The sequence below is a fragment of the Pristiophorus japonicus genome, chromosome 14 (assembly GCF_044704955.1).
Source record: "Pristiophorus japonicus isolate sPriJap1 chromosome 14, sPriJap1.hap1, whole genome shotgun sequence".
In the NCBI taxonomy this organism is placed as follows: domain Eukaryota; kingdom Metazoa; phylum Chordata; class Chondrichthyes; family Pristiophoridae; genus Pristiophorus; species Pristiophorus japonicus.
Window position 1 is genome coordinate 168,351,812 of NC_091990.1, and position 26,314 is coordinate 168,378,125.

Below are 26,314 nucleotides of genomic sequence, written 5' to 3' on the forward strand. Positions count from 1 at the left end.
GTAAAACCCAAGTATTTTTGTAGAACTCTCTTTTCCCCCTCCTAATTGACATTGTGTGACAATTGTTTGCGTGTAATGTGCTCCGGAGGCCGAGGTGCTGTCCACTGCTTCAGTTTCACTCTTGTTTAAGGATCAGATTCTCATGAACTCTTCTACTGTCCAATGACTTTTCAACCCCAGCTAGCAATCGTTCTCCGAACCATTAATATTCCTGTTTCATCTCCTATACCATCTGGATAATACACATTTTGGCCACACTTCAGGGCTGCTGGTCCCCACTCTCCAAACAGGTAAACCAATTCACACAGGTTGGCTACGAATGACTGCAGGATCAGTGTAACAATCTTGGAATAAAGAGCTCTTTTCTTGAAATTATTTATTGTTTGTAACATTCCTGTAAACCCCTCCAATTTTCTCCACATCTGCTAACTCTGTTGTTTGATGCTGGGCATTGGTGCCAACAGCTGCCTTGTACCTTGCTCAAGTGGCTATTATTTTTCATCTGGGATCCCAGAAATCAAATGCTGGCAGGCTATTGGACTTGGGGACATCACAGCTCACCCTGACCATATTTTCACTTGACATCCTCACAGAAACTTGCAGCAGGGGTCACTGGACAGGAGTGGGAGTTCCGGCTGATTTTCATTCTCCAAATACTCCAGGTGTTGACATTGGTTGTAGTGACTCTGCCTCCTTAATAAAGTGCAACATCCCCACCGACACCTGGGAGTCCCTGGCCAAGGACCGCCCTAAGTGGAGGAAGTGCATCCTCGAGTCTCGTTGCCGAGAGCATGCAGAAATCGAGCGCAGGCAGCAGAAGGAGCGTACGGCAAACCTGTCCCACCCACCCTTGCCCTCAACGACTATCTGTCCCACCTGTGACTAGGACTGTGGTTCCTGTATTGGATTGTTCAACCACCTAAGGACTCACTTTTTAGTAGGAGTGGAAGCAAGTCTTGATTCCGAGGGACTGCCTATGATGATCTTGGCTGAGATCAGCACAGACTAGGGATGCAGACATTCTCGTGTGTGTGTGTGTGGGGCTCGGTGTATTTCCCATCGTGCTGTTCCCAACTGGCCCTTCAGAGAACTAATCCTTTCTCAGTTCTGTGCACAACCTTCTTTCTCTGTCCCTATTTACTTTCCTTGTTTTTGAGGATAAACTTGATCTTTGCCGGGTCTCCACCAACAAAACTAGCCACCATAAGATGGGTCGGAGCAGTGTTTTCTTCCTATGTCCCTAGTTCCTTACTCAGCAGTTCCTGACGGTGACACAGTTGAGGGTAATCTAACCCATGTCTCACTGTTGCCATGACTATTGGTGCTCAAATAGACTGAGCCACTCACTGTCCCACCAGTTTTCCATGTTTTACATTCACTTTCTCATCAGCTATTTATAATTTAAAGTAATATATATTGGGCACAAATGTATGTCGTTGGGGGGTTTCATTACAAGAATGTTTTATTAAATAAATAAAATCACATGCCTTTTTAAAAAGGTTTTTAAAAAAAAACCCACAAAGAACCGACTCGCAAAAGATGCTAATGGAGTTCAAAATGTAGTTGGATGCTGGGCTGGGTGAACTGGAATGCCAGAGGGTCTAGTCTCCGACTGCTGAATGGTTTCTTCTGCCCTTTTGTAATGACAAGGTTATGTAGGTTAAATGTAGCCCAAGCTGGAGTATTAAACAGAGCATCACAGTTGTGTATTCTGTCTCCACCATCAGCAACAGTTTGAATACCTTAGTGTTTTTAAGAGAAGTTACTTGTTCAGTGAAGTGTAAAACACGCACATAGCCCACCCTCCCTTGTGGGCGTACAACGGTGTTACCAGGTTGTATCATTACACTGAATGGTGTCCCCGTATGTTTCAAGGGGCTGCGTTGTCTTGTTGGTAAGGTTAAGGACCAGCAATTTTATAAGCAACACATCTGCTTAGCAGTACCCAGGACAGCAATGGATTGCAAGCCCAACGTATTCGTTCTGGTCGCGTGCTCTTTGGAAAAGCTTCCTCTGGATCGAGGGTAAAATTGAAAACTTTTTAGAAGGAATACAACAAAAAAAGTTAAAGATTTTAGCTGCTTTACAGATTCACTGGCATTGGATATGGTTGAGTGTGGATTTTGGTTTTTAATTTCAGGAATTTCTTAAAATTGGTTGCTATTCTGCACCCATGACTGCATTTCTAGCTGAATGGCTGTTGGTTGAAAGTGTTTTATTTCAGTCTGACTGAGTTGAATCCTAATTGAATGTGAATCTAACTGCAGGGACAGTGCAGATCTGGTTTTTATTGGGTCTTTGCTAATACTTAAGGGCTAGGTTTTCTGCCCTTTGCTAATGATTTGGAGAATCTAGCCCTCGTGTCATTATAAGAGAGTGGAAAGAGTACCGACACTCAGACACAATCTTGAGATCTGTTGTATTTTACTCAGACTTTTAAGCTGGGTTGCTACTCATCCCATTTTGGACTGGATGCTGACTTTTGTATGATCCGTGGCAAACGATGGTAACCCTATTTTAAACAGTTATTTCTTTAAAAACGTGGTTCCAATTTTGTAACTGTTGAATGTGTATACAATGCATTGCTCTATGTATCTACCATGCAATAACTGCTGCTGTATCAATTGCTTTACTTTGGGTCACAACACAGTTTATCATAGACCATTTCATGATTAATTGACCCGAATTGCCTATCCTATAATTCCATAGGCCAACTAACACACACAGTGTTACTGAGCTCAGTATGGATATGCCGTTCGTGTTACCATGGTGCATGTATTAAATAATCTGAAGCTTATTATTCAGATGGTAGCCGCCTTTTGGTTTGTATCTGTTTTGTGTATCCTGGTTTACTTTTGTCTTTGCTTTTGTTGTACAGTGTTTTTCATTGTAAAAGACTGGGGTGAAATTGTTCTTTGGCAATGGTGCAAAATGGCCGATAGCAAATTGACAGCTTGTTTTACACCCCTCCTGATTTTCTATTCCATTGATGTCAATGGGGCTGTCAATTGGCTATCACCACATTCCAATTTCACCTTGACTCTTACCTGGGACTTGCGTTCCAGACTAATGTCTGTTAATAAATTGTACAAAACAAATTGGTGTTCTTCATTTATTTATATCTCCCCATCCCATACCATACTATGTGTGTGTACTAGGTCCGTGCAGCAGAGCTGGTCTCCAGTCGTCTTGGGTAACCCTTGCCACTGGACCAAGACCTAGCTCTGTCAAGCCTGTGTGGTGGCTGGTGTGCAATGGCCACCACACGTTAATAAAAATCCACGCACAGGCATCCACCCTTCAGGATGTAGTTTGGGATCTGGAATATTAGGTCCTTCATAGAAACACCTGTGAACTTTTTGATGTGGAAACGACTCATCCTTGAGTCGAGGGACTGCCTTTATTGATGACCATGCTCTTGCCCCCTTTTCCTAAGTTGCTGAATCCTCGGTGGGATACTGCTCCATGGATACCCTCTAGCACCAGCCCAAGGTGGTCATGTGATGTGCGAGCCGAGACGGTGAATGTTGGCGGGCTATTCAACTGCTAAGTCCCATCCTGTCCTTGCCCACATATATACGGATTCTCTAGAAGGGTCAGAGCAGCGATCCTGAGTCACACCACTGGTTGTATTTCCCCTCCCAAACCCAGGCGCCATGCAACAACGGCAACATCACTACTGCTATCTCTGATCTCAGGACGTAAGAAATAGGAGCAGGAGTAGGCCATTTGGCCTCTCAAGCCTGCTCCGCCATTCAATAAGATCATGGCTGATCTGATCATGAACACGGCTCCACTTCCCTGCCCGCTCCCCATAACCCCTTATCCCCTTATTGCTCAAAAATCTGTGTATCCGCCTTAAATATATTCAATGGCCTAGCCTTCAAAGCTCTCTGGGGCAGAGAATTCCATAGATTTATAACCCTCAGTTTTAAATGGACGGCCCCTTATTCTAAGACTATGTCCCCTAGTTTTAGTTTCCCCTGAGTGAAAATATCCTCTCTGCATCCACCTTGTCGAGCCCCCTCATATGTTTCGATAAGATCACACCTCATTCTTCTGAACTCCAATGAGTAGAGGCCCAACCTACTCAACCTTTCCTCATAATTCAACCTCATTTCTGGAATCAACCTAGTGAACCTTCACTGAACAGCCTCCAATGCAAGTATATCCTTTCTTAAATACAAAGACCTAAACTGTACGCAGTACTCCAGGTGTGGCCTCGCCAATACCCTGTACAGTTGTAGCAGGACTTCTCTGCTTTTATACTCTATCCCCCTTGCAATAAAGGCCAACATTCAATTTGCATTCCTGATTACTTGCTGTACCTGCCTACTAACTTTTTGTGTTTCATGCACAAGGGCCCCCAGCTCCCCCTCTATTGCAGCACTTTACAATTTTTCTCCATTTAAATTATAATTTGCTTTGCTATTTCTGCCAAAGTAGATACTCACATTTTCCCACATTATACTCCATCTACCAAATGTTTTCCCACTTAAATAGCCTGTCTATATCCCTTTGCAGATTTTTTGTGTCCTCACAATTTGCTTTCCCATCCATCTTTATCATCAGCAAACTTGGCTACATTACACTTGGTCCCTTCATCCAAGTCATTAATATAGATTATAGATAGTTGAGGACCCAGCACCGATCCCTGCAGCACCCCACTAGTTACTGTTTGCCAACCATAAAATGACCCATTTATCCTGACTCTCTGTTTTCTGTTAGTTAGTCAATCCTCTATCCATGCTAATATAGTACCCCCAACCCCGTGAACTTTTATCTTGTGCAGTAACCTTTTATGTGGCACCTTATCGAATGCCTTCTGGAAATCCAAATACATCACATCCACTGGTTCCCCCTTATCCACCCTGCTTGTTACATCCTCAAAGAACTCCAGTAAATTTGTCAAACATACTTTCCCTTTCATAAATCCATGCTGACTCTGCTTGATTGAATCATGCTTTTCCAAATGTCCTGCTACTACTTCCTTAATAATGGACTGTGGCATTTTCCGAATGACAGATGTTGGGCTAACTGGTCTATAGTTTCCTGCTTTCTGTCCGTCTCCTTTTTTAAATAGGGGTGTTACATTTGTGGTCAGACCAGGGATTGGCCCTGTGGCTTTCTGGTCCATCCGTCTTAATCACACACCGGTTGTACTCATTGAGCCAAATGGAAGCCCCATTCTTGTCACTGGGCAAATCAGGTAAGTAAAATGGGGAGAGGAGAGTGAGCCATAATGAATATCTGATCCTTTTAAGGTTACATGAATTGTTAGAGGCAGGAAAAACACTATTGGGTCCCACAAGCCTCTGCCTTTTTTCACCTACCAGCCTTATATATATCGATCCCTTTGCTCTTATTGAACCCATTTATACTGTTCACCTCAATGTCCTTCCCTGGTAACCCACTCCACACCTGTATTACGCTTTGGATGGAAAGATTCCAGCCTGAATTTACTGCTATTTAATTTTAACCTGTGCGAGCTGCTATTTGAACCTACCATTCACCACTGTGGGCAATTTTTTTGGATCAACTTTGCAAGATTCCATGATCATTTGGAAAACTTGGATGGGGTGAACTTGAAGTCTCCTTGCTTGTGAAGAAAATATGCCAAACTTTCAAATTAATACCCCAGTGTCAGCCAAAGACCTTGGGTGTACAGGTGAACCATCAACACAACAGAAATAGGAGCAGGAATAGGCCATCCAGCCCCTCAAGCCTGCTCCACCATTCAATAAGATCATGGCTGATCTGATCATGGACTCAGCTCCACTTCCCTTATTCCCTTATCAGTTAAGAAACTGTCTATTTCTGTCTTAAATTTATTCATTGTCCCAACTTCCACAGCTCTCTGAGGCAGCAAATTCCACAGATTTACAACCCTCAGAGAGAAGAAATTCCTCCTCATCTCAGTTTTAAATGGGCGGCCCCTTATTCTAAGATTATGCCATCTAGTTCTATTCTTCCATATCGGTGGAAACATCCTCTCTGCATCCACCCTGTCAAGCCCCCTCATAATCTTATATGTTTCGATAAGATCACCTCTCCTCATTCTTCTGAATTCCAATGAGTAGAGGCCCAACCTACTCAACCTTTCCTCATAAGTCAACCCCCTCATCCCCAGAATCAACCTAGTGAACCTTCTCTGAACTGCCTCCAAAGCAAGTATATCCTTTCGTAAATATGGAAATCAAAACTGCACGCAGTATTCCAGGTGTGGCCTCACCAATACCCTGTCCAACTGTAGCAAGACTTCCCTGCTTTTATACTCCATCCCCTTTGCAATAAAGGCCAAGATATCATTGGCCTTCCTGATCACTTGCTGTACCTGCATACTAACCTTTTGTGTTTCATGCACAAGTATCCCCAGGTCCCGCTGTACTGCAGCACTTTGCAATCTTTCTCCATTTAAATAATAACTTGCTCTTTGATTTTTTTCTGCCAAAGTGCATGACCTCACACTTTCCAACATTATACTCCATCTGCCAAATTTTTGCCCACTCACTCACTTAGCCTGTCTATGTCCTTTTGCAGATTTTTTGTGTTCTCCTCACACATGGCTTTTCCTCCCATCTTTGTATCGTCGGCAAACTTGGCTACGTTACACTCAGTCCCTTCTTCCAAGTCGTTAATATAGATTGTAAATAGTTAGGGTCCCAGCACTGATCCCTGCGGCACCCCACTAGTTACTGATTGCCAACCCGAGAATGAACCATTTATCCCAACTCTCTACTTTCTGTTCATTAGCCAACCCTTTATCCATGCTAATATATTACCCCCAACCCTGTGAACTTTTATCTTGTGCAGTAACCTCTTATGCGGCACCTGCCATGACAGCATTTAGCAGGCCCAAACTTCATCTGAAATTTTATCTGCTGCCGGCTTTTAAGGGGCACACAGCTTCCTTCAATGTGGAGATCGCCCAACAAAATGCCGATGAGCTGATCCTGGAAAACCAGCCTGGTTCAGCCGAGGTCACGAGCAAAAAGGAGAGGAGGGGGAATCAGCCCCAGGGTCTCCAAGAATGTGAGCACAGGCATTTCAACCTTGGTCTTAAGGTGAACAGATTTTTTTTTTCAAAACATAATTTATTTTCACAACAGCTATATTTTGTAAAATACAAATGGATGAAAAATTGCACAGTTTCCATGACAAACATTCAGGCAATGATCTGCTCCAATTGTCCTGTCACACCATTGGCACCGGAGCAGGTGTTGGCTTCTTCAACATTTTGCTCTTGGCGTTCTTCAGACGATAAACCATGTTTGCAACTTCATCGGACAACACCTGTTGGGTATTTAAGGTGGAGTTACATTAATTTTGCACACTGCGATACAGGTCTCCAGTCATCTTGGGTAATCCTTGCCACTGGACCAAGACCGAGCTCTGACAAGCCCGTGTGGTGGCTGGTGTGCAACGGTCACCACACGTTAAAACAATCCACACACAGGCATCTTCCACCCTTCAGGATGTAGTTCGGGATCTGGAATATTAGATCCTTCATTGAAACACCCGTGAACTCATCCCTTTTTGGCGTGGAAGCAAATCATCCTCGTTTCGAGGGACTGCCTATGATGACATTAATTTACATTTGGATATTCCGGAGATGGAAGGGAGTTTTGCTACCAAGGGTGGCAGGGGTTAGGGTGGCATAGCGGGTGGGCACAGTTGGTTCTTCTGCCTCTGAGGCCATACTGTCGGCAGAGGGGGTGACGGGAGTGGTTAGTAATGGCTGTGTTCTTTTAAACAGCGAGAGAGAAAAATCAACGGAAGAGTCATCCCAGGACACTGCTGCCCGACACCCAGCTAGTTACAGAGAATGCCAAGGAACCTGGGGCACATCACTATTCCTGCAGTCGAAATGGGCAGTAATCCTCAACATGGGAGGAAAAGCCAAGCGATGGAGAGAAAGATAAAAAGAACCACTTACACAAAAATAGCACTTTATAGAAAACATCAAATAAACGATTTTTTTTAAAAACAGCATTTTATAAATACCACTATGAAATTAGCTATTATTTGCAGTTTCTCCCCTGCTGTGGTCTACAGTAACTAATCTAAGTAGCCAAGTGTTGTAAGCTATTTGACTGCAGCAGACCTCACAGTGGAGGTAGATCCTGTCCCGAGTGATGTCCACAGATGACTTTCTCGTGGGGGGGTCACTGGATAAACATACAGGGGTAGGTACAGTTTCTGCTTTGGGCGCTCTGGCGCAAATTGCGTCCGTTTTGAGAAGTATTCCCCCCGCCTCCAAGTTCCTGCTCAAACTTATTTGCATATTGCCAAACTCAAAATCGTCCATGAACTGATGTAGATTGTGAATAGCTGAGGCCCCAGCACCGATCTGTGAGGTACCCCACTAGCCTGCCATCCCGAAAATGACCCGTTTATTCCTACTCTCTGTTTTCTCTCTCTTAACCATTCCTCAATCCTCAGTATATTACCCCCAATCCCATGAGCCCTAATTTTGTTTACTAACCTCTTGTGTGACACCATATCAAAAGAACATAAGAAATAGGAGCAGGAGTAGGCCACCTGGCCCCTCGAGCCTGCTCCACCATTTAATAAGATCATGGACTCAGCTCCATTTCCCCGCCCACTCCCCATACCCTTATCGCTCAAAAATCTGTATCTCCGCCTTAAATATATTCAATGTCTCAGCCTCCACAGCTCTCTGGAGCAGAGAATTCCATTGATTTACAACCTTCTGAAAAGCCAAATACACCACATCCATTGGTTCTCCCTTATCTATTCTACTAGTTACAACCTCAAAAAACTCTTAACAGATTTGTCAAACATGATTTGCCTTTCATAAATCCATGTTGACTCTGCCCAATCCTATTATTATTTGCTGAGTGCCCTGTTACCACATCCTTAATAATAGATTCTAGCATTTTCCCTACTAGTGATGTCAGGCTAACTGGTCTATAATTCCCCATTTTCTCTCTCCCTCCTTTCTTAAATAGTGGGGTTAAATAGTGGGAATTCTCTACCACAGAAAGTTGTGGAGGCCAATTCACTAAATATATTCAAAAAGGAGTTAGATGTAGTCCTTACTACAAGGGGGATCAGGGGGTATGGTGAGAAAGCAGGAATGGGGTACTGAAGTTGCATGTTCAGCCATGAACTCATTGAATGGCGGTGCAGGCTCAAAGGGCCAAATGGCCTACTCCTGCACCTATTTTCTACGTTTCTATGTTACATTTGCTACCTTCCAATCCACAAGAAACATTCTAGAATCTATGGAATTTTGGAAGATAACAACCAATGCATCCACTAGCTCTATAGCAACCTCTTTCAAAACCCCAGGATGTAGGCCATCAGGCCCAGGGGATTTATTGGCTTTCAGTACCATTAATTTCTCCAGCACTATTTTTGTTTTTTCACTAATACTAATTTCTTTCCGTTCCTTATTCTGACTAGACCCTTGGTTCTCCACTATTTCTGGGAGGTTTATTGTGTCTTCCATGAAGACAGACACAATATCTTTGTTCAATGGCAGACATTTAGAGACCGCATGGATGAACTACAACAATTGTACATTCCTGTCTGGCGTAAAAATAAAAAAGTGAAGGTGGCTCAACCGTGGCTATCAAGAGGAATCAGGGATAGTATTACAGCCAAGGAAGTGGCATACAAATTGGCCAGAAATAGCAGCGAACCCGGGGACTGGGAGAAATTTAGAACTCAGCAGAGGAGGACAAAGGGTTTGATTAGGGCAGGGAAAATGGAGTACGAGAAGAAGCTTGCAGGGAACATTAAGACGGATTGCAAAGTTTCTATAGGTATGTAAAGATAAAAAGGTTAGTAAAGACAAACGTAGGTCCCCTGCAGTCAGAATCAGGGGAAGTCATAACGGGGAACAAAGAAATGGCGGACCAATTGAACAAGTACTTTGGTTCGGTATTCACTAAGGAGGACACAAACAACCTTCCGGATATAAAAGGGGTCGGAGGGTCTAGTAAGGAGGAGGAACTGAGGGAAATCCTTATTAGTCGGGAAATTGTGTTGGGCAAATTGATGGGATTGAAGGCCGATAAATCCCCAGAGCCTGATGGACTGCATCCCAGAGTACTTAAGGAGGTGGCCTTGGAAATAGCGGATGCATTGACAGTCATTTTCCAACATTCCATTGACTCTGGATCAGTTCCTATGGAGTGGAGGGTAGCCAATGTAACCCCACTTTTTAAAAAAGGAGGGAGAGAGATAACAGGGAATTATAGACCAGTCAGCCTGACATCGGTAGTGGGTAAAATGATGGAATCAATTATTAAGGATGTCATAGCAGTGCATTTGGAAAGAGGTGACATGATAGGTCCAAGTCAGCATGGATTTGTGAAAGGGAAATCATGCTTGACAAATCTTCTGGAATTTTTTGAGGATGTTTCCAGTAGAGTGGACAAGGGAGAACCAGTTGATGTGGTATATTTGGACTTTCAGAAGGCTTTCGACAAGGTCCCACACAAGAGATTAATGTGCAAAGTTAAAGCACATGGGATTGGGGGTAGTGTGCTGACATAGATTGAGAACTGGTTGTCAGACAGGAAGCAAAGAGTAGGAGTAAATGGGGACTTTTCAGAATGGCAGGCAGTGACTAGTGGGGTACCGCAAGGTTCTGTGCTGGGGCCCCAGCTGTTTACACTGTACATTAATGATTTAGACGAGGGGATTAAATGTAGTATCTCCAAATTTGCGGATGACACTAAGTTGGGTGGCAGTGTGAGCTGCGAGGAGGATGCTATGAGGCTGCAGAGTGAATTGGATAGGTTAGGTGAGTGGGCAAATGCATGGCAGATGAAGTATAATGTGGATAAATGTGAGGTTATCCACTTTGGTGGTAAAAACAGAGAGACAGACTATTATCTGAATGGTGACAGATTAGGAAAAGGGGAGGTGCAAAGAGACCTGGGTGTCATGGTACATCAGTCATTGAAGGTTGGCATGCAGGTACAGCAGGCGGTTAAGAAAGCAAATGGCATGTTGGCCTTCATAGCGAGGAGATTTGAGTACAGGGGCAGGGAGGTGTTGCTACAGTTGTACAGGGCCTTGGTGAGGCCACACCTGGAGTATTGTGTACAGTTTTGGTCTCCTAACTTGAGGAAGGACATTCTTGCTATTGAGGGAGTGCAGCGAAGGTTCACCAGACTGATTCCTGGGATGGCGGGACTGACCTATCAAGAAAGATTGGATCAACTGGGCTTGTATTCACTGGAGTTCAGAAGAATGAGAGGGGACCTCATAGAAGCGTTTAAAATTCTGACGGGGTTAGACAGGTTAGATGCAGGAAGAATGTTCCCAATGTTGGGGAAGTCCAGAACCAGGGGTCACAGTCTAAGGATAAGGGGTAAGCCATTTAGGACCGAGATGAGGAGGAACTTCTTCACCCAGAGAGTGGTGAACCTGTGGAATTCTCTACCACAGAAAGTTGTTGAGGCCAATTCACTAAATATATTCAAAAAGGAGTTAGATGAAGTCCTTACTACTAGGGGATCAAGGGGTATGGCGAGAAAGCAGGAATGGGGTACTGAAGTTGCATGTTCAGCCTTGAACTCATTGAATGGTGGTGCAGGCTCGAAGGGCCGAATGGCCTACTCCTGCACCTATTTTCTATATTTCTTTTGTTTCAATTTCTCTTCCATTTCCTTATTCCCGGTTATAATTTCTCCTGTCTCAGCCTGTAAGGGACTCACATTTACTCCCGCTAATCTTTTCCTTGCTTTTAAAAGATTGAGAAAACTTGAGTTGCGCTGAACGCAATTTGTGCTTAAAATTCCACGTTCTTTTGTGTCTGTTACACCGATATCAGGGGCATCGCGCTGAAAAAATCATCGCAATCGATCGGAAACTCCAGGCCAGCACATTTAGCACAGGAGACCATTCTGGTCCTCTTGCCTGCACTGAATTTAGGTCCCATGCAAGAGCTGGTTTTACATCGACTCATCCTGCTTCGTCCCACATCAGGAGGAGGAACCTGGGTTAAACTTCATCTCCCTAGACCAGAGACACTGAGACCAACAGGAGCCTTCATCTGCTTCGTAACTGAGCCCTCCTGATACAGCACAGACCATCCCTGGTCTCCTGGTCTGTCTGGGGTCAGCACAGTCATCATCATCATAGGCCGTCCCTCGGAATCGAGCAAGACCTGCTTCCACTCTTAACATGAGTCCTTAGGTGGCTGAACAGTCCAATACGAGAACCACAGTCCCTGTCACAGGTGGGACAGACAGTGGTTGAGGGAAGGAAGGGTGGGACAGGTTTGCCACACGCTCCTTCCGCTGCCTGCGCTTGATTTCTGCATGCTCTCGGCGATGAGACTCGAGGTGCTCAGCGCCCTCCCGGATGCACTTCCTCCACTTAGGGTGGTCTTTGGTCAGGGACTCCCAGGTGTCGGTGGGGATGTTGCACTTTATCAGGGAGGCTTTGAGTGTGTCCTTGTAACGTTTCTGCTACCCACCTTTGGCTCGTTTGCCCTGAAGGAGTTCCGAGTAGAGCGCTTGCTTTGGGAGTCTCGTGTCTGGCATGCGAACTATGTGGCCCGCCCAGCGGAGCTGATCAAGCTGATTCAATGCTGGGGATGTTGGTAGTTCCATGGGCACGGACAGCCTTCTGGAGCCTTGCTTAAGTGGCCAGTCTTCATTTGCGAGCCGAGATAGTGAGAGCTGACAGGCTATTCCACCATGGGATACATCGTGGCCGAATCGCCGCCTAATTGGCAACCCTGCTGGCCTCACCCCTCCCCCTTCACTTAACCAGAATGCTGAGGCCAATCGAAGGGCTTGAAATACCACCCTGGCTGCAATCATCCGCTACAAACTAATGTCCCACAACAAGCTGATTGAAGCAATCATTTACCTTGAAAACAGAGTCGCTGTTTCCAGTTTCATTTTTTGCTTCTGCCATGCTTCCCACCTGAAAGAAGATAATAGAAAAAAATGAAAATCCTTGAACCCACGACATCTAACTCAGGCGAGAGTGATCCCGCACAGCCAAGGCTGGTGCCTAAAATAGAACAATAGTTGGGGTAATATCTCATACTAACTGAAATTTACTGGAATCTCAAGCTTCTGGTCTAAAGTTTGAAGATTGATAATATTTACCTGTCACACTTCACCCCGGACAGCCAGTATTAGATAATGTAACGCGAGTTAACCCCGCCCCCCCCAGGGGTGGTGGGATCTCGATCAGATACATGATCTGTTTGCAGCCCATGGCGGAGGTGCGGCAAATGTTGGTGGTGGTGGAGCGGCGGGAGATCGTGGCGGAGGTGCGGCGAATGAGAGTACGGGGCCCAGAAGAGCCGAGGGCCCAGGGGCAGCACGGGGCCAGCCCACACTGCGATATGTGTGCGCACTAGGTCCGTGCAGCAGAGCTGGTCTGGCAGTCGTCCTGGTTAACCCTTGCCACTGGACCAAGACCTCGCTCTGTCGAGCCCGTGTGGTGGCTGGTGTGCAACGGTCACCCCACGTTAAAAAAATCCACGCACAGGCATCTTCCACCCCCTCAACTGGAGTTCAGGACTGGAACATCGGGTCCTTCATTGAAACATCTGTGAACTCGTGTGGAAGCAAGTCATCCTCGTTCGAGGGACCGCCTATGATGTGTAGAACAGGGAGCTCGAGTAAGCACGAGGCAAAATATCGGAGAGATCATCCTTTAAAGGGGTAAAGTATCAGTCAAGTAAAGTTCGCCCCTCCTGAATCACACAAGTGCTAGATTCCCAAATGATGATCCTACATGTTTGTAGCTAAACCGTGAGCATCAACAAGGTCGTGGACTATTTTGACATACTTAGTTCAGCACAGAGGAGGGAATAAATCTGGGATCTTCTGATCCTGCATAGCTCTACACATTGGATAAACTCATTGACCCACAAGGACAACACTACCTCCTACTCGCTTTGTGCTGAAGCTGTTGAATTATATCTGCTGCCCCTCAGGGACCCCTCACGTGTCCGACAGTACGGAAGCACAGTGTCATCGCACACCAAGTCAATACTCACCTCCTCAGAGTACGTCATGTCTTCACACACAACGGCCACGGAGCGCAGCCAGTTCTGGTAAATGTCTTCCTCTTCTTGGTTATGTTTTTTTTCACTGAAAGGAGACAGACTCAGTCAGCGACACCACAAACCGAAACGACTTTGTATGTGTTATACCATATTTAAATAATCCAGCAGAAGGAATGTGCGCGTTTGTTGGGATTGATGTCTGGCTGCGCTCGGTTTATATTGCATTCCCAGCCTGTATGCACAGGTTGAGCAGTCAATCAAACACAGACAGAAAGAATATTCAGCTGTCCCCATTCAGCTGGTGATCGCCATTGGCAGTTACTGCCGCTCGTGCAATTGGAACGGCCACCTCTTCAGGTCCTGATTTACCTCTTGGGCTGCTACCACTAGAAGGTTAATGGAGGGAGCAGTGTGCGGCAGCTCGGCCCAGAAATCGGCTTGGTACCGGCCTGCAAGACCATCAGCTGCAAAGCCAGGTCGCTGATTGCAGTGCGGGCAGGAACAGCAGGAGGGGAGAAGGAGCGGCAAGAGTCCGTAAAGGGAAATGACCGGGGCCCAGGAGAGGTGAGAGTTCGGGGCCCAGAAGAGGCGAGGGCCCAGGGGCAGCACGGGCCCAGCCCACACTGCGATATGTGTGCGCACTAGGTCCGTGCAGCAGAGCAGGTCTCCAGTCATCCTGGTTAACCCTTGCCACTGGACCAAGACCTAGCTCTGTCGAGCCCCGTGTGGTGGCTGGTGTGCAACGGCCACCACACGTTAAAAAAATCCACGCACAGGCATCTTCCACCCTTCAGGATGTAGTTTGGGATCCGGAATATTAGGGCCATCATTGAAACACCTGTGAACTCATCCCTTTTCGGCATGGAAGCAAGTCATCCTCGCTTCGAGGGACTGCCTATGATGATGATATGTTGGATCATTGAATGAATATGGAAGAATGTCACATTACACAATCTTCTGGATAAGCTCCTTCTGAGCTGCCACCTCACTGCGCGCTTCCTTCACTCGGCCCTCCATGGTCAGTCGGGCACTGAGCTGTGCTGCGTGTATTCCCAACACTGTTATGTTCACACTGTCCTCCACCAAGGAGCTGTAAAAACAAGAGAAAATAGCTAAACATCAGCCCCACTCACCACCCCCACAATCGGCCACACTCACTGCAAGGATATCAATATGTTTTGACATTATTCGAATACAAGGACAGGGCAGCTAACGTAGACATTATTGGTTAAAACCGCGTGTGCTCGCAGATCCTATATTCCCCTCAATGACATTGATAACACTGGGAAAGGAGGGATGGATTTCGAGCCTATGGACGTTGTACTCCGAGGATAGATTATTAAACAAATAAGCTAGTTGGTATTAATGATATACTATGCAGCCAAAGGGGTTATTAGGTCTAGGCTTTTAAAAGATATGTTTTTTTTATCACGAGGGAGTGTAAAAGCAGGAAATTACAGCAGTATGAATAGGGAAATGGATCCCTTTTACGACAGAGCCTGCAAGAGATGACGTCAAAGGCTTGTACAACAAAGGTTACAATTCGGGAAGAGCAAAAACAAGAAGCAAAGGTGTAACCTTACAGGTCACACACCCCAGCAGTATCCAGAAACCTGCTCCATGATCGGAGGGTCCCTACGCACCCAATATAGTTCAAACCAGCAAGAAGTAGAAGACAGTTACGAAGCAAAACTGTTAGCTCCCTACAAGGCTCGCGCACACTCCCTACAAGGCGCGCGCTCACTCCCTATAATGCTTACACACAGAGTCATAGAAATTTACAGCACAGAAGGAGGCCATTTCGGCCCACCATGTCCGTGCCGGCCGACCAAGAGCTATGCAGCCTAATCCCACTTTCCAGCTCTTGGTCCGTAGACCTGTACGTTACGCACTTTAAGTGAACATCCAAGTATATTTTAAACATGGTGAGGGTTTCTGCCTCTACCACCCTTTCAGGCAGTGAGTTCCAGACCCCCACCACCCTCTGGGTGAAGAAATTTCCCCTCATATCTCCTCTAAACCTCCCGCAATGACTTTAAATTTATGTCTCCTGGTTGTTGACCCCTCTGCCAAGGGAAACAGGTCCTTCCTATCCACTCTATCCAGGTCCCTCATAATTTTATACACTGCAATCAGGTCTCCCCTTAACCTCCTCTGTTCCAAAGAAAACAGACCCAGCATCTCCAACCTTTTCTCATAGCCAAAATTCTCCAGTCCAGGAAACATTCTTCTAAATCTCCTCTGTACCCTCTCCAGTGCAATCACATCTTTCCTGTAATGTGGTGACCAGAACTGCATGCAGTACTCTAGCTGTGGCCTAACCAGTGTTTTATACAGTTCAAGCATAACCACCTTGCTCTTGTATTCCATGCCTTGACTAATAAAGGCAAGTATTCCATATGCCTTCTTAACTACCTTATCTACCTGGCCTGCTACCTTCAGGGATCTGTGGACCTGCACTCCAAGGTCCCTTTGTTCCTCTATACTTTTCAGTGTCCTACCATTTAATGTTTATTTCCTTGCCTTGTTAGACCTCCCCAAATGCATTACCTCACACTTATCTGGATTGAATTCCATTTGCCACTGTTCTGCGCACCTGACCAGTACATTGATATCTTCCTGCAGTCCACAGATTTCTTCTTCATTATCAACCACACAGCCTATTTTAGTGTCATCTGAAAACTTCTTAATCATACTCCAACATTTAAGTCCAAGTCATTGATATATAACACAAAAAGCAAGGGACCCAGTACTGAGCCCTGCGGAACCCCACTGGATACAGCCTTCCAGTCACAAAAACACCCATCAACCATTACCCTTTGCTTCCTGCCTCCGAGCCAATTTTGGATCCAACTTGCCACTTTGCCCTGGATCCCATGAGCTTTTACTTTTGTGACCAGTCTGCCATGTGGGACCTTATCAAAAGCTTTGCTAAAATCCATATACACTACATCATACGCACTGCCCTCATCGACCCTCCTGGTTACCTCCTCGAAAAATTCAATCAAGTTAGTTAGACATAACCTTCCCTTAACAAATCCATGCTGACTGTCCTTGATTAATCCATGTCTTTCCAAATGATGATTTATCCTGTCCCTCAGGATCTTTTCCAATAATTTTCCCACCACCGAGGTTAGACTGAATGGCCTGTAATTAATCGGTCTATCACTTTCTCCCTTTTTAAGGTACAACATTAGCACCACAGCTGTAGCCAGAGAGGATTGGAAAATGATGGTCAGAGCCTCTGCCATTTCCTCTTTTGCTTGTCTTAACAGCCTGGGATACATTTCTTCTGGACCTGGGGATTTATCTATTTTCAAAGCTGCTAAGCCCCTTAATACTTCCTCTCTCTCTATGTTTATCTTGTTTAATATTTCACACACCTCCTCCCTCATTGCAAAGTCTGCATCGCCCCTCTCTTTTGTGAAAACAGATGCAAAGTATTCATGAAGAATCAAACCCACATCTTCTGCCTCCATTACCTTTGTGGTCTCTAATAGGCCCCACTCTTTCTCAAGTTATCCTCTTGCTCTCAATGTATTTATTAAACATCTTGGGGTTTTCCCTGATTTTACTTGCCAACATTCTTTCATGCTCTCTCTTTGCTTTCCTGATATATTTTTTAATTACACCCCTGCACTTCTTATACTCCTCCAGAGTTTCTGCAGTGTTGAGTTCTCGGAATCGGTCATAAGCCTCCCTTTTTTCTTTATCTTACCCTGTATGTCCCTCGACATCCAGGGGGCTCTAGATTTGTTAGCCCCATCCTTATTTTTTTTAAGGGAACATACTTGCTCTGTACCCTCAGGATCTCCTCCTTGAATGCCTCCCATTGCTCTGACACTGATTTACCATCAAGTAGTCGTTTCCAGTCCAAATCCCATCTCAGCTCAGCAAAATTGGTTTTACAATAATTGAGAACTTTTTTTCCCTGGTCCACCTTTGTTCTTTTCCATAACTACCCTAAATCTTACTGAATTATGATCACTAGCACCAAAATGCTCTCCCACTGATACCCCTTCCATCTGCCCTCTTCATTCCCCCAAACCAAGTCCAGAACCGCCCCCTCCCTTGTTGGGCTTGTTACATACTGGCTAAAGAAGTTCTCCTGAATGCATTTTAGGAATTCCACACCCTCTACCATTCACACTGCTGTTTTCCCAGTTAATATTAGGGTAGTTGAAATCCCCCACTATTATGACGTTGTAGTTTTTGCACTTTGCAGCAATTTGCCCACATATTTTTTCTTCTATCTCCCTCTGACTGTTTGGGGGTCTATAGTACACTCCCAGCAGTGTGATCGCCCCTTTTTTGTTCTTCAATTCAACCATATGGCCTCGTTTGATGACCCCTCTAATATAGCATCCCTTCTCACAGCTGTAATTGTTTCTTTAATCAATACTGCGACCCCCCCTCTTTTTTTACCCCCTCTCTATCCCGTCTGAAAACCCTGTAACCAGGAATGTTGAGCTGCCACACCTGCTCTTCTTTCAGCCACGTCTCAGTAATAGCGATAATATCGTACTGCCAAGTGTCTATCTGTGCTCTCAGCTCATCTGCCTTATTCCCTAGACTCCTTACATTGAAGTATACACTATGTAGTGATGCCCAAACTCCCTTGTTGTCTACTTCCCAGCCCTTGTTTCCTCGGTCTTCCAAATTCACTTTCCACTTTTCTGCTGCCCAATTCCAGCTTTGCTTCTCTCCCCACTGAATCTATTCTCCGGTTCCCATGCTCCTGCCAAGCAAGTTTAAACCTTCCCCAACAGCACCAGCAAACCCTCCCACTCACCTCCCTATAATCGGTCGCTCTCACCACCCCATGTCTCCCGATTCAGTGATAAGTCCGCTGATGCTGTCTCTTTCCACATCAACCGTAGCGGCTCACTAATGAAGGCCGAGATTCCGTTCGTTGACAGGGTTTAGTACTTTTAGGCCAATTGATGCGAGTAAAACACGCTTGAATGTGGAAATGTATTGGAGTCAGTCAGCAATATTAATTATGATTAATATCAGGCGGTGCAGTAAGGAGCTCTGCGGGGGGGGGGGCGCGGGAGGTGGGGGTGGGCACGGGGACAGAGCGCTCAGGGTATGTGCCCAATGCTCTGGCTGGTGGGTTTACCTGTCGTTTGTGATGTGTTTCTCCTGACTGATGACTCGACAGGCCTGTCTGTTATCCCGAGTGGTGAAGCTGACTTGTAGCTGAAAGGGCAGCTTCTCGTTATCCTGGAGAGCTGAGGGGATGGAACAAGATTCTGAATCACAGAAGCCAAGTAAGTGGAATATCACATTAAATACAATACACCGTATACATACACCCGTATTTGTGGTGACTTGCCCTTCTGACCTCAGCCCTTGCTAACTGAGCCCGGCACGAGAGCAGGCAGGCTGTTCCTGGGCCTGCTCCAACTCTCCTTTATTTCTCTTTGCCAATATTTGATTCTCTCTTGAAGCAGTTTGTGGGATGGTTGCCCTCTCATATAGAAACAAACTGGCCATGTTTTTAAACTGATTCCTGCTGGAAAGTGTGTGTGTGTGTGTGTGGTGTAATCACCTGTTGTGTGTATGTGTGTGTGTAATCACCTGTTGTTTGTGTGTGTGTGTAATCTCCTGGTGTGTGTGTGTGTGTGTGTGTGTGGTGTAATCACCTGGTGTGTGTGTGTGTGTGTGGTGTAATCACCTGTTGTGTGTGTGTGTGTGTGGTGTAATCACCTGTTATGTGTGTGTGTGTGTGTGTGTGTGGTGTAATCACCTGTTGTGTGTGTGTGTGTGGTGTAATCACCTGGTGTGTGTGTGTGTATGTGTGTGTGTAATCACCTGTTGTTTGTGTGTGTGTGTAATCTCCTGTTGTTTGTGTGTGTGTGTAATCTCCTGGTGTGTGTGTGTGTGTGTAATCACCTTGTGTGTGTGTGTGTGTGTGTGTGTGGTGTAATCACCTGGTGTGTGTGTGTGTGTGGTGTAATCACCTGGTGTGTGTGTGTGTGTGGTGTAATCACCTGGTGTGTGTGTGTGTGTGTGTGTGTGTGTGTGTGTGTGTGGTGTAATCACCTGTTGTGTGTGTGTGTGTGGTGTAATCACCTGGTGTGTGTGTGTGTGTGTGTGTGTGTGTGGTGTAATCACCTGTTGTGTGTGTGTGTGTGTGTAATCACCTGGTGTGTGTGTGTGTGTGTGTGTGTGTGTATAATCACCTGGTGTGTGTGTGTGTGTGTGTGTGTGTGTGGTGTAATCACCTTGTGTGTGTGTGTGTGTGGTGTAATCACCTGGTGTGTGTGTGTGTGTGTGTGTGTGTGTGTGTGGTGTAATCACCTGGTGTGTGTGTGTGTGTGTAATCACCTTGTGTGTGTGTGTGTGGGGACATTGGAATGGGGACAGGGTCACACCCAATGTTCCCGTTAATTTGTCTTGGGCGCACGGCCCATTCAGAATACCACGCACGCACGCACGGCTTTTCCTGTTTAAAAGCCAGTGAGCCGCAGGGAACATTGGTCATGCCTGGCTGTGCTCGACTCACATGGTTGAATAGCCTGCTCGCACTCACTGTCCAGGACCATATGTGAAGAACGGCACATGGGCATGGTGCCAGAGGAGTCCTGGTGTTCATGTACCCCAGCAAGAGTCAGAGCTTCTGGGAGGGGAGGGGTCTGGGGGAGATTGCTGACATCATCATCATGGGCAGTCCCTCAGAATCGAGGAAGACTTGCTTCCACTCTAAAAATGAGTCCTTAGGTGGCTGAACAGTCCAATACGAAAGCCACAGTCCCTGTCACAGGTGGGACAGATAGTCGTTGAGGGAAGGGGTGGGTGGGACAGGTTTGCCGCATGCTCTTTCCGCTGCCTGCGCTTGGTTTCTGCATGCTCTCGGCGACGAGACTCGAGGTGCTCAGTGCCCTCCCGGATGTACTTCCTCCACTTAGGGCGGTCTTTGGCCAGGGACTCCTAGGTGTCAGTGGGGATGTTGCATTTTATCAGGGAGGATTTGAGGGTGTCCTTGTAACGTTTCCTCTGCCCACCTTTGGCTCGTTTGCCGTGAAGGAGTTCCGAGTAGAGCGCTTGCTTTGGGAGTCTCGTGACTGGCATGCGGACAGTGTGGCCTGCCCAGCGGAGCTGGTCAAGTGTGGTCAGTGCTTCGATGCTGGGGATGTCGGCCTGGTCGAGGTCGCTAACGTAACTTTATGACCAATTGCAGTGTGTCGTCCCTTGCACCGGAGTTGGATCGGGGCAGCACCTGTGTGATACTGAGTCACACAAACCAGAACGTCTAGGTTTTATCTCTAGTTTGTGCTGAGTTAGCTGACCTCAGCTGAAGGAGTAGTCGGACCTCTACATTCGGCCTCAGCAGCCCTGGGTTAAGGAGTTGAAAATCCGCATGTTGCCTGCACCAATTGTCGTACAGTGACTCTGACTGGAAAGTCGTCTTCTTCAACGATCCCTCGAATCGAGGATGACTCGCTTCTGCACCAAAAAGGGACAAGTTCAATGAGTTCACAGGTGTTTCAATGAAGGACCTAATATTCCGGCTCCTGAACTACATCCTGAAGGGTGGAAGATGCCTGTGCGTGGATTTTTTTAACGTGTGGTGGCCGTTGCACACCAGCCACCACACGGGCTTGACAGAGCGAGGTCTTGGTCCAGTGGCAAGGATTAACCAAGACGACTGGAGACCAGCTCTGCTGCACGGACCTAGTGCGCACACATATCGCAGTGTGGGCTGGGCCCGTGCTGCCCCTGGGCCCTCGCCAGTTTGTTGGAAAGTGTGAGAGAGTGTATGCATCGAATGAGGGCAGGATTCTCTCAACTGTGATGAGCCCTGCGGTTGAATAGCCTGTAACGCTCACACGTGACGGATGACCGTACGAATGAGATACCAGAGGGCTGTTGACATCCCTGGAAATGTAGGCCAATTGGATTCTGAGCCTTCTACAAGGGAGAAAATATATTATAAAAATTGAACATAGAGTTATGGTTTTCTTCATCCCACAGCACGAGTTCAGGCTGAAGCTAATATTGCATTTTCCACGGGGGGAACTGATTGCAGAAAGTAGAATGGCAACATTATACCAAACCCTTCCAGAGCCAAAACACTCTGGGTAAGTGTCGAACTTGCCTTAATCGTCTTTGACAGACCATTTCAACTTTTATATGTAATGCATCTGCTTACCACAAGGTGGCGTACATTGATCACATCTTTAATGTACTAACGCACATCGGTTCCATGTGGCAAGGCTCAGGATATCATTTTAACATTTTCACATTTTCAGTGACTCCAGATTTCTGAGTCCAGGTACCTCCTCACCCCGCCCAAAAAAGGGGAAAATCTTCCCTGGAAATGCTTTCTTCCACAACTTTCACTTCTGTTCTCCCCTCCCCTCCTCACCGACACCGGGAGGGAGTCCTTTGGTCCCTCAGTCACTCTTTACGTGCGAGATAAAATCTGCAAGCAGGTCGAACAGTGAAGCAGCAGTCCCTGTTGTCGAGGACCAGTTGGAGGACGTTAAATAAAAGCTGCGTGGCGCTCTGGGTCAGACTGCATCTCAAGTCCTGTGCCCAGTTGTAGCTACCAAGGGGCCGAAATTGACGGCCTTACTGCCCACTGCCGCTGACATCCCTCTCCGGGACGCGCCCAGTGCCAGTTTGCACTTGGGCTGGAGCGGGCAGGGCGGGGACAACCGTCGGGGACCGCCCGCTGACCTCAGCGGACGGCCGAGTGCCAGATTGATGCAGGCGGGAGTCAGTGCCAGGACGGGGAAGGATCGCCGTGAGCAGGCTGGTCTTTACCCCGACGGTAAGTTTAAAAAAACGAAAAAAAGTTTAGTGAACTTTTTAAATACATTTTTCTCACGGCGACTTACCTTAATGGGGCCCCGCTGAAGGTCTGCCGGGTAATTTTTTTTTTTCCAATCATTTTTATTTGAACGTGTTCGACCCTCCGTGGGCCCAACTCCATCCTCGGCGGCACTTGGGCGGTACGAGATTGGGAGCTCCCGCCCGCTCCCGCCCGCCCGCTCCCGCCCGCTCCCGCCCGCTCCCGCCCGCTCCCGCCCAGATTGACGGCGCTCCCGCCCGCTCCCGCCCGCTCCCGCCCGCTCCCGCCCAGATTGACGGCGCTCCCGCCCGCTCCCGCCCGCTCCCGCCCAGATTGACGGCGCTCGTTTGCAGCCAGCCCAACTTTAGAATTATTTTTCAGCAATTTCCCGCCCAAAGTGCCGCCCAGTCTCTCGCCGGCCATTTGGGCGGGACTTGGCCTTCACCAAGTTCGGCCTCCAAGATACAAAAGAAACATCAGAATCCTGGAGATAACCGAGAGAGGAGCCACAGTTCTGATCCCCAGCACCAGAGGTCTCAGCTAATGGGTGGCTTAGACAAACTGGGAGTCTTTCGTCTCGAAAAAAGACAACTGAGGTGATATTGTAAAATTATATATTAAAGGATATAGGCAAGATAAATCCTAAACATGGCTTCAACGTAAAATAAGACAATAGATCAAAGAGGTTATAGGGCTAAATGGTGAAGGACAAATTTAAGACTGATGTCATGATGATTATTTAGACACCGTGGCTGCAGTGTGTACCATCGACAAGATGCACTGCAGCAACTCGCCAAGGCTCCTTCGACAGCACCTCCCAAACCCGCGACCTCTACCACCTAGAAGGACAAGGGTAGCAGGCGCATGGGAACACCATCACCTCCACGTTCCCCTCCCAGTCACACACCATCCTGACTTGGAAATATACCGGACGTTCTTTCATCGTCGCTGGGTCACAATCCTGGAACTCCCTCCCTAACAGCACTGTGGGAGCACCTTCACCACACGGACTGCAGCGGTTCAAGAAGGCGGCTCACCACCACCTTCTCAAGGGGCAGTTAGGGATGGGCAATAAACGCCAGTGATGCCCACATTCCGGAACGAATAAAAAAGGAATCAACACTTAAATGAAATTCCTGGCTGGAGTGGAGCAGACATCAGGTTTGGAGTCATCCACAACCCAGTTGGATGGTGTGATAGAAGGTCAGTAGTGGATAGACCATGACAGCTGCAGGGCCTCCCTTATCTGTATTTATATTCACAGACTTCATTGCTGGGCCACCTTTCACAGGTATTCCCACCCCGACCGAACCATCCTCTCCCCCGCCCCCCCACCCCGATCGAACCATCCTCTCCCCCGCCCCCCACCCCGATCGAACCATCCTCTCCCCCGCCCCCCACCCCGATCGAACCATCCTCTCCCCAGCCCCCCACCCCGACCGAACCATCCTCTTCCCCCCCCCACACCCCGACCGAACCATCCTCTCCCCCCCCCCCCACCCCGACCGAACCATCCTCTCCCCCGCCCCCCACCCCGACCGAACCATCCTCTCCCCCCCCCCACACCCCGACCGAACCATCCTCTCCCCCCACCCCCCCACCCCGACCGAACCATCCTCTCCCCACCCCGACCGAACCATCCTCTCCCCCCCCCCCCACCCCGACCGAACCATCCTCTCCCCCGCCCCCCCACCCCGACCGAACCATCCTCTCCCCCCCCCACACCCCGACCGAACCATCCTCTCCCCCCACCCCCCCACCCCGACCGAACCATCCTCTCCCCCCCCCCCACCCCGACCGAACCATCCTCTCCCCCCACCCCCCCACCCCGACCGAACCATCCTCTCCCCCCCCCCCCACCCCGACCGAACCATCCTCTCCCCCCACCCCCACACCCCGACCGAACCATCCTCTCCCCCCTCCCCCACCCCGACCGAACCATCCTCTTCCCCCCCCCCACCCCGATCGAACCATCCTCTTCCCCCCCCACACCCCGACCGAACCATCCTCTTCCCCCCACCCCGACCGAACCATCCTCCCCCCCCCCGCTACACCTCGACCGAACCACCCTCTCCCCCCCCACCCCGACTGAACTATCCTCTCCCATCTCCACCCCTACTGAAGCATCTCTGCTTCCTTTATGGTTTTATTCTCAGTTTTCTCCATAGTTCCCGGAGTTTCCGTCAGGAACAGGATCCGTGGCTGATGTCCTTCCTCTCCCGAGGTTAAGGTCACCGCGGTAAAATGTATCAGTCCAACTGCTGCCCTAATGGAGACCAGCTAAACGTGGCACCGGCCAGGGATTGAACCTGGTGGGTTTGGTTCAGTACCATATTGCGCAGCAGACCATTATTGGAGCTCAAGAAAGTTTTCCCGGATCCTTGTTTACCGAACATATCATTGAATCACAGCTTCAATCAAACAATATCTGCACACTATTCAGTTCTTTTTGTGAATTTTTCCAAGATTTCTATTTCAGGCACCCATGTTGAGTGTCGAACACTCCCTGGTCAGGTATGGCTCAGTCAGGTGCAGAGTAAAGCTCTGCCTATACTGCACCGACAGTGTGGCTTAACCCCACCTCAGAAGATCAGTACACTTTTCCCATTTCCCACATCAACCAGCCAGCCAGTGGCTTATGGAGCGGCCCCCAGCCTGTGAGCACCATCGGAGCAGGCCGGGGAGCGGAAGGAGCAGTATGGAGGCGTACCACTCCAGGGAGCAGCACGTGCTGGAGCAGGAGAGCAACGGCAGTGAAGAGTGATATCGCCAAGATCCAGGTCGGTGATTGGAGCGCGGGCAGGTACATCAGAAGCAACAAGGTCGGGGCGAAGGAGCGGCGAGAGATTGTAGGGGGATGTGATCGGGGCCCAGGAGAGGCGCAAGTTCGGGGCCCAGAAGAGCCGAGGGCCCAGGGGCAGCACGGGCCCAGCCCACACTGCGATATGTGTGCGCACTAGGTCCATGCAGCAGAGCAGGTCTCCAGTCGTCTTGGTTAACCCTTGCCACTGGACCAAGACCTAGCTCTGTCAAGCCCCGTGTGGTGGCTGGTGTGCAACGGTCACCCCACGTTAAAAAAATCCACGCACAGGCATCTTCCACCCTTTAGGATGTAGTTCGGGATCTGGAATATTAGGTCCGTCATTGAAACACCTGTGAACTTTTTGACGTGGAATCAAGTCATCCTCCACTCGAGGGACTGCCTATGGTGTGATGGTAATGAATGAAGTGGCAATTTAGTGGCAAAGCACAGTATGTTTTGTGTTGTGGGCCAATTTCCACTAAGCCTTAGATTGGGAGTGGTTAACCTCATTCTGTGTAGGGCCCTTATACCCATCAGGTGGAGGAATCTCCTATCCCATTTGTGAAGGTTAGATATCTGCCCATGCCCCCAAGTTAAAGGCCAGTGTGTAGCTTACTGCATCACCTAGTCAACGCCACTCTTTTCCTCCTCTCATGATTGGTGGATCGAGTGTGTTCCACTTGCAGCTTCTGTT

At 47.8% G+C, this 26,314-nt stretch overlaps 1 protein-coding gene across 1 annotated transcript in view; it reads right to left on the reverse strand.

Annotated features, from left to right (window-relative positions):
- Positions 1 to 7,145: 7,145 nt before the first annotated feature.
- LOC139280225 (circularly permutated Ras protein 1-like) overlaps positions 7,146 to 26,314 on the reverse strand; it is a 151,103-nt gene continuing 131,934 nt past the window's right edge. Inside the window, exons 17-21 of the mRNA XM_070899839.1 lie at positions 19,137 to 19,248; positions 14,964 to 15,104; positions 14,006 to 14,099; positions 12,859 to 12,915; positions 7,146 to 7,293 (exon numbers count right to left, since the gene is read on the reverse strand). Coding sequence (XP_070755940.1) covers positions 7,195 to 7,293; positions 12,859 to 12,915; positions 14,006 to 14,099; positions 14,964 to 15,104; positions 19,137 to 19,248 — 503 coding nt within the window. The 3' untranslated portion in view covers positions 7,146 to 7,194. The remainder of the gene's footprint in view (positions 7,294 to 12,858; positions 12,916 to 14,005; positions 14,100 to 14,963; positions 15,105 to 19,136; positions 19,249 to 26,314) is intronic.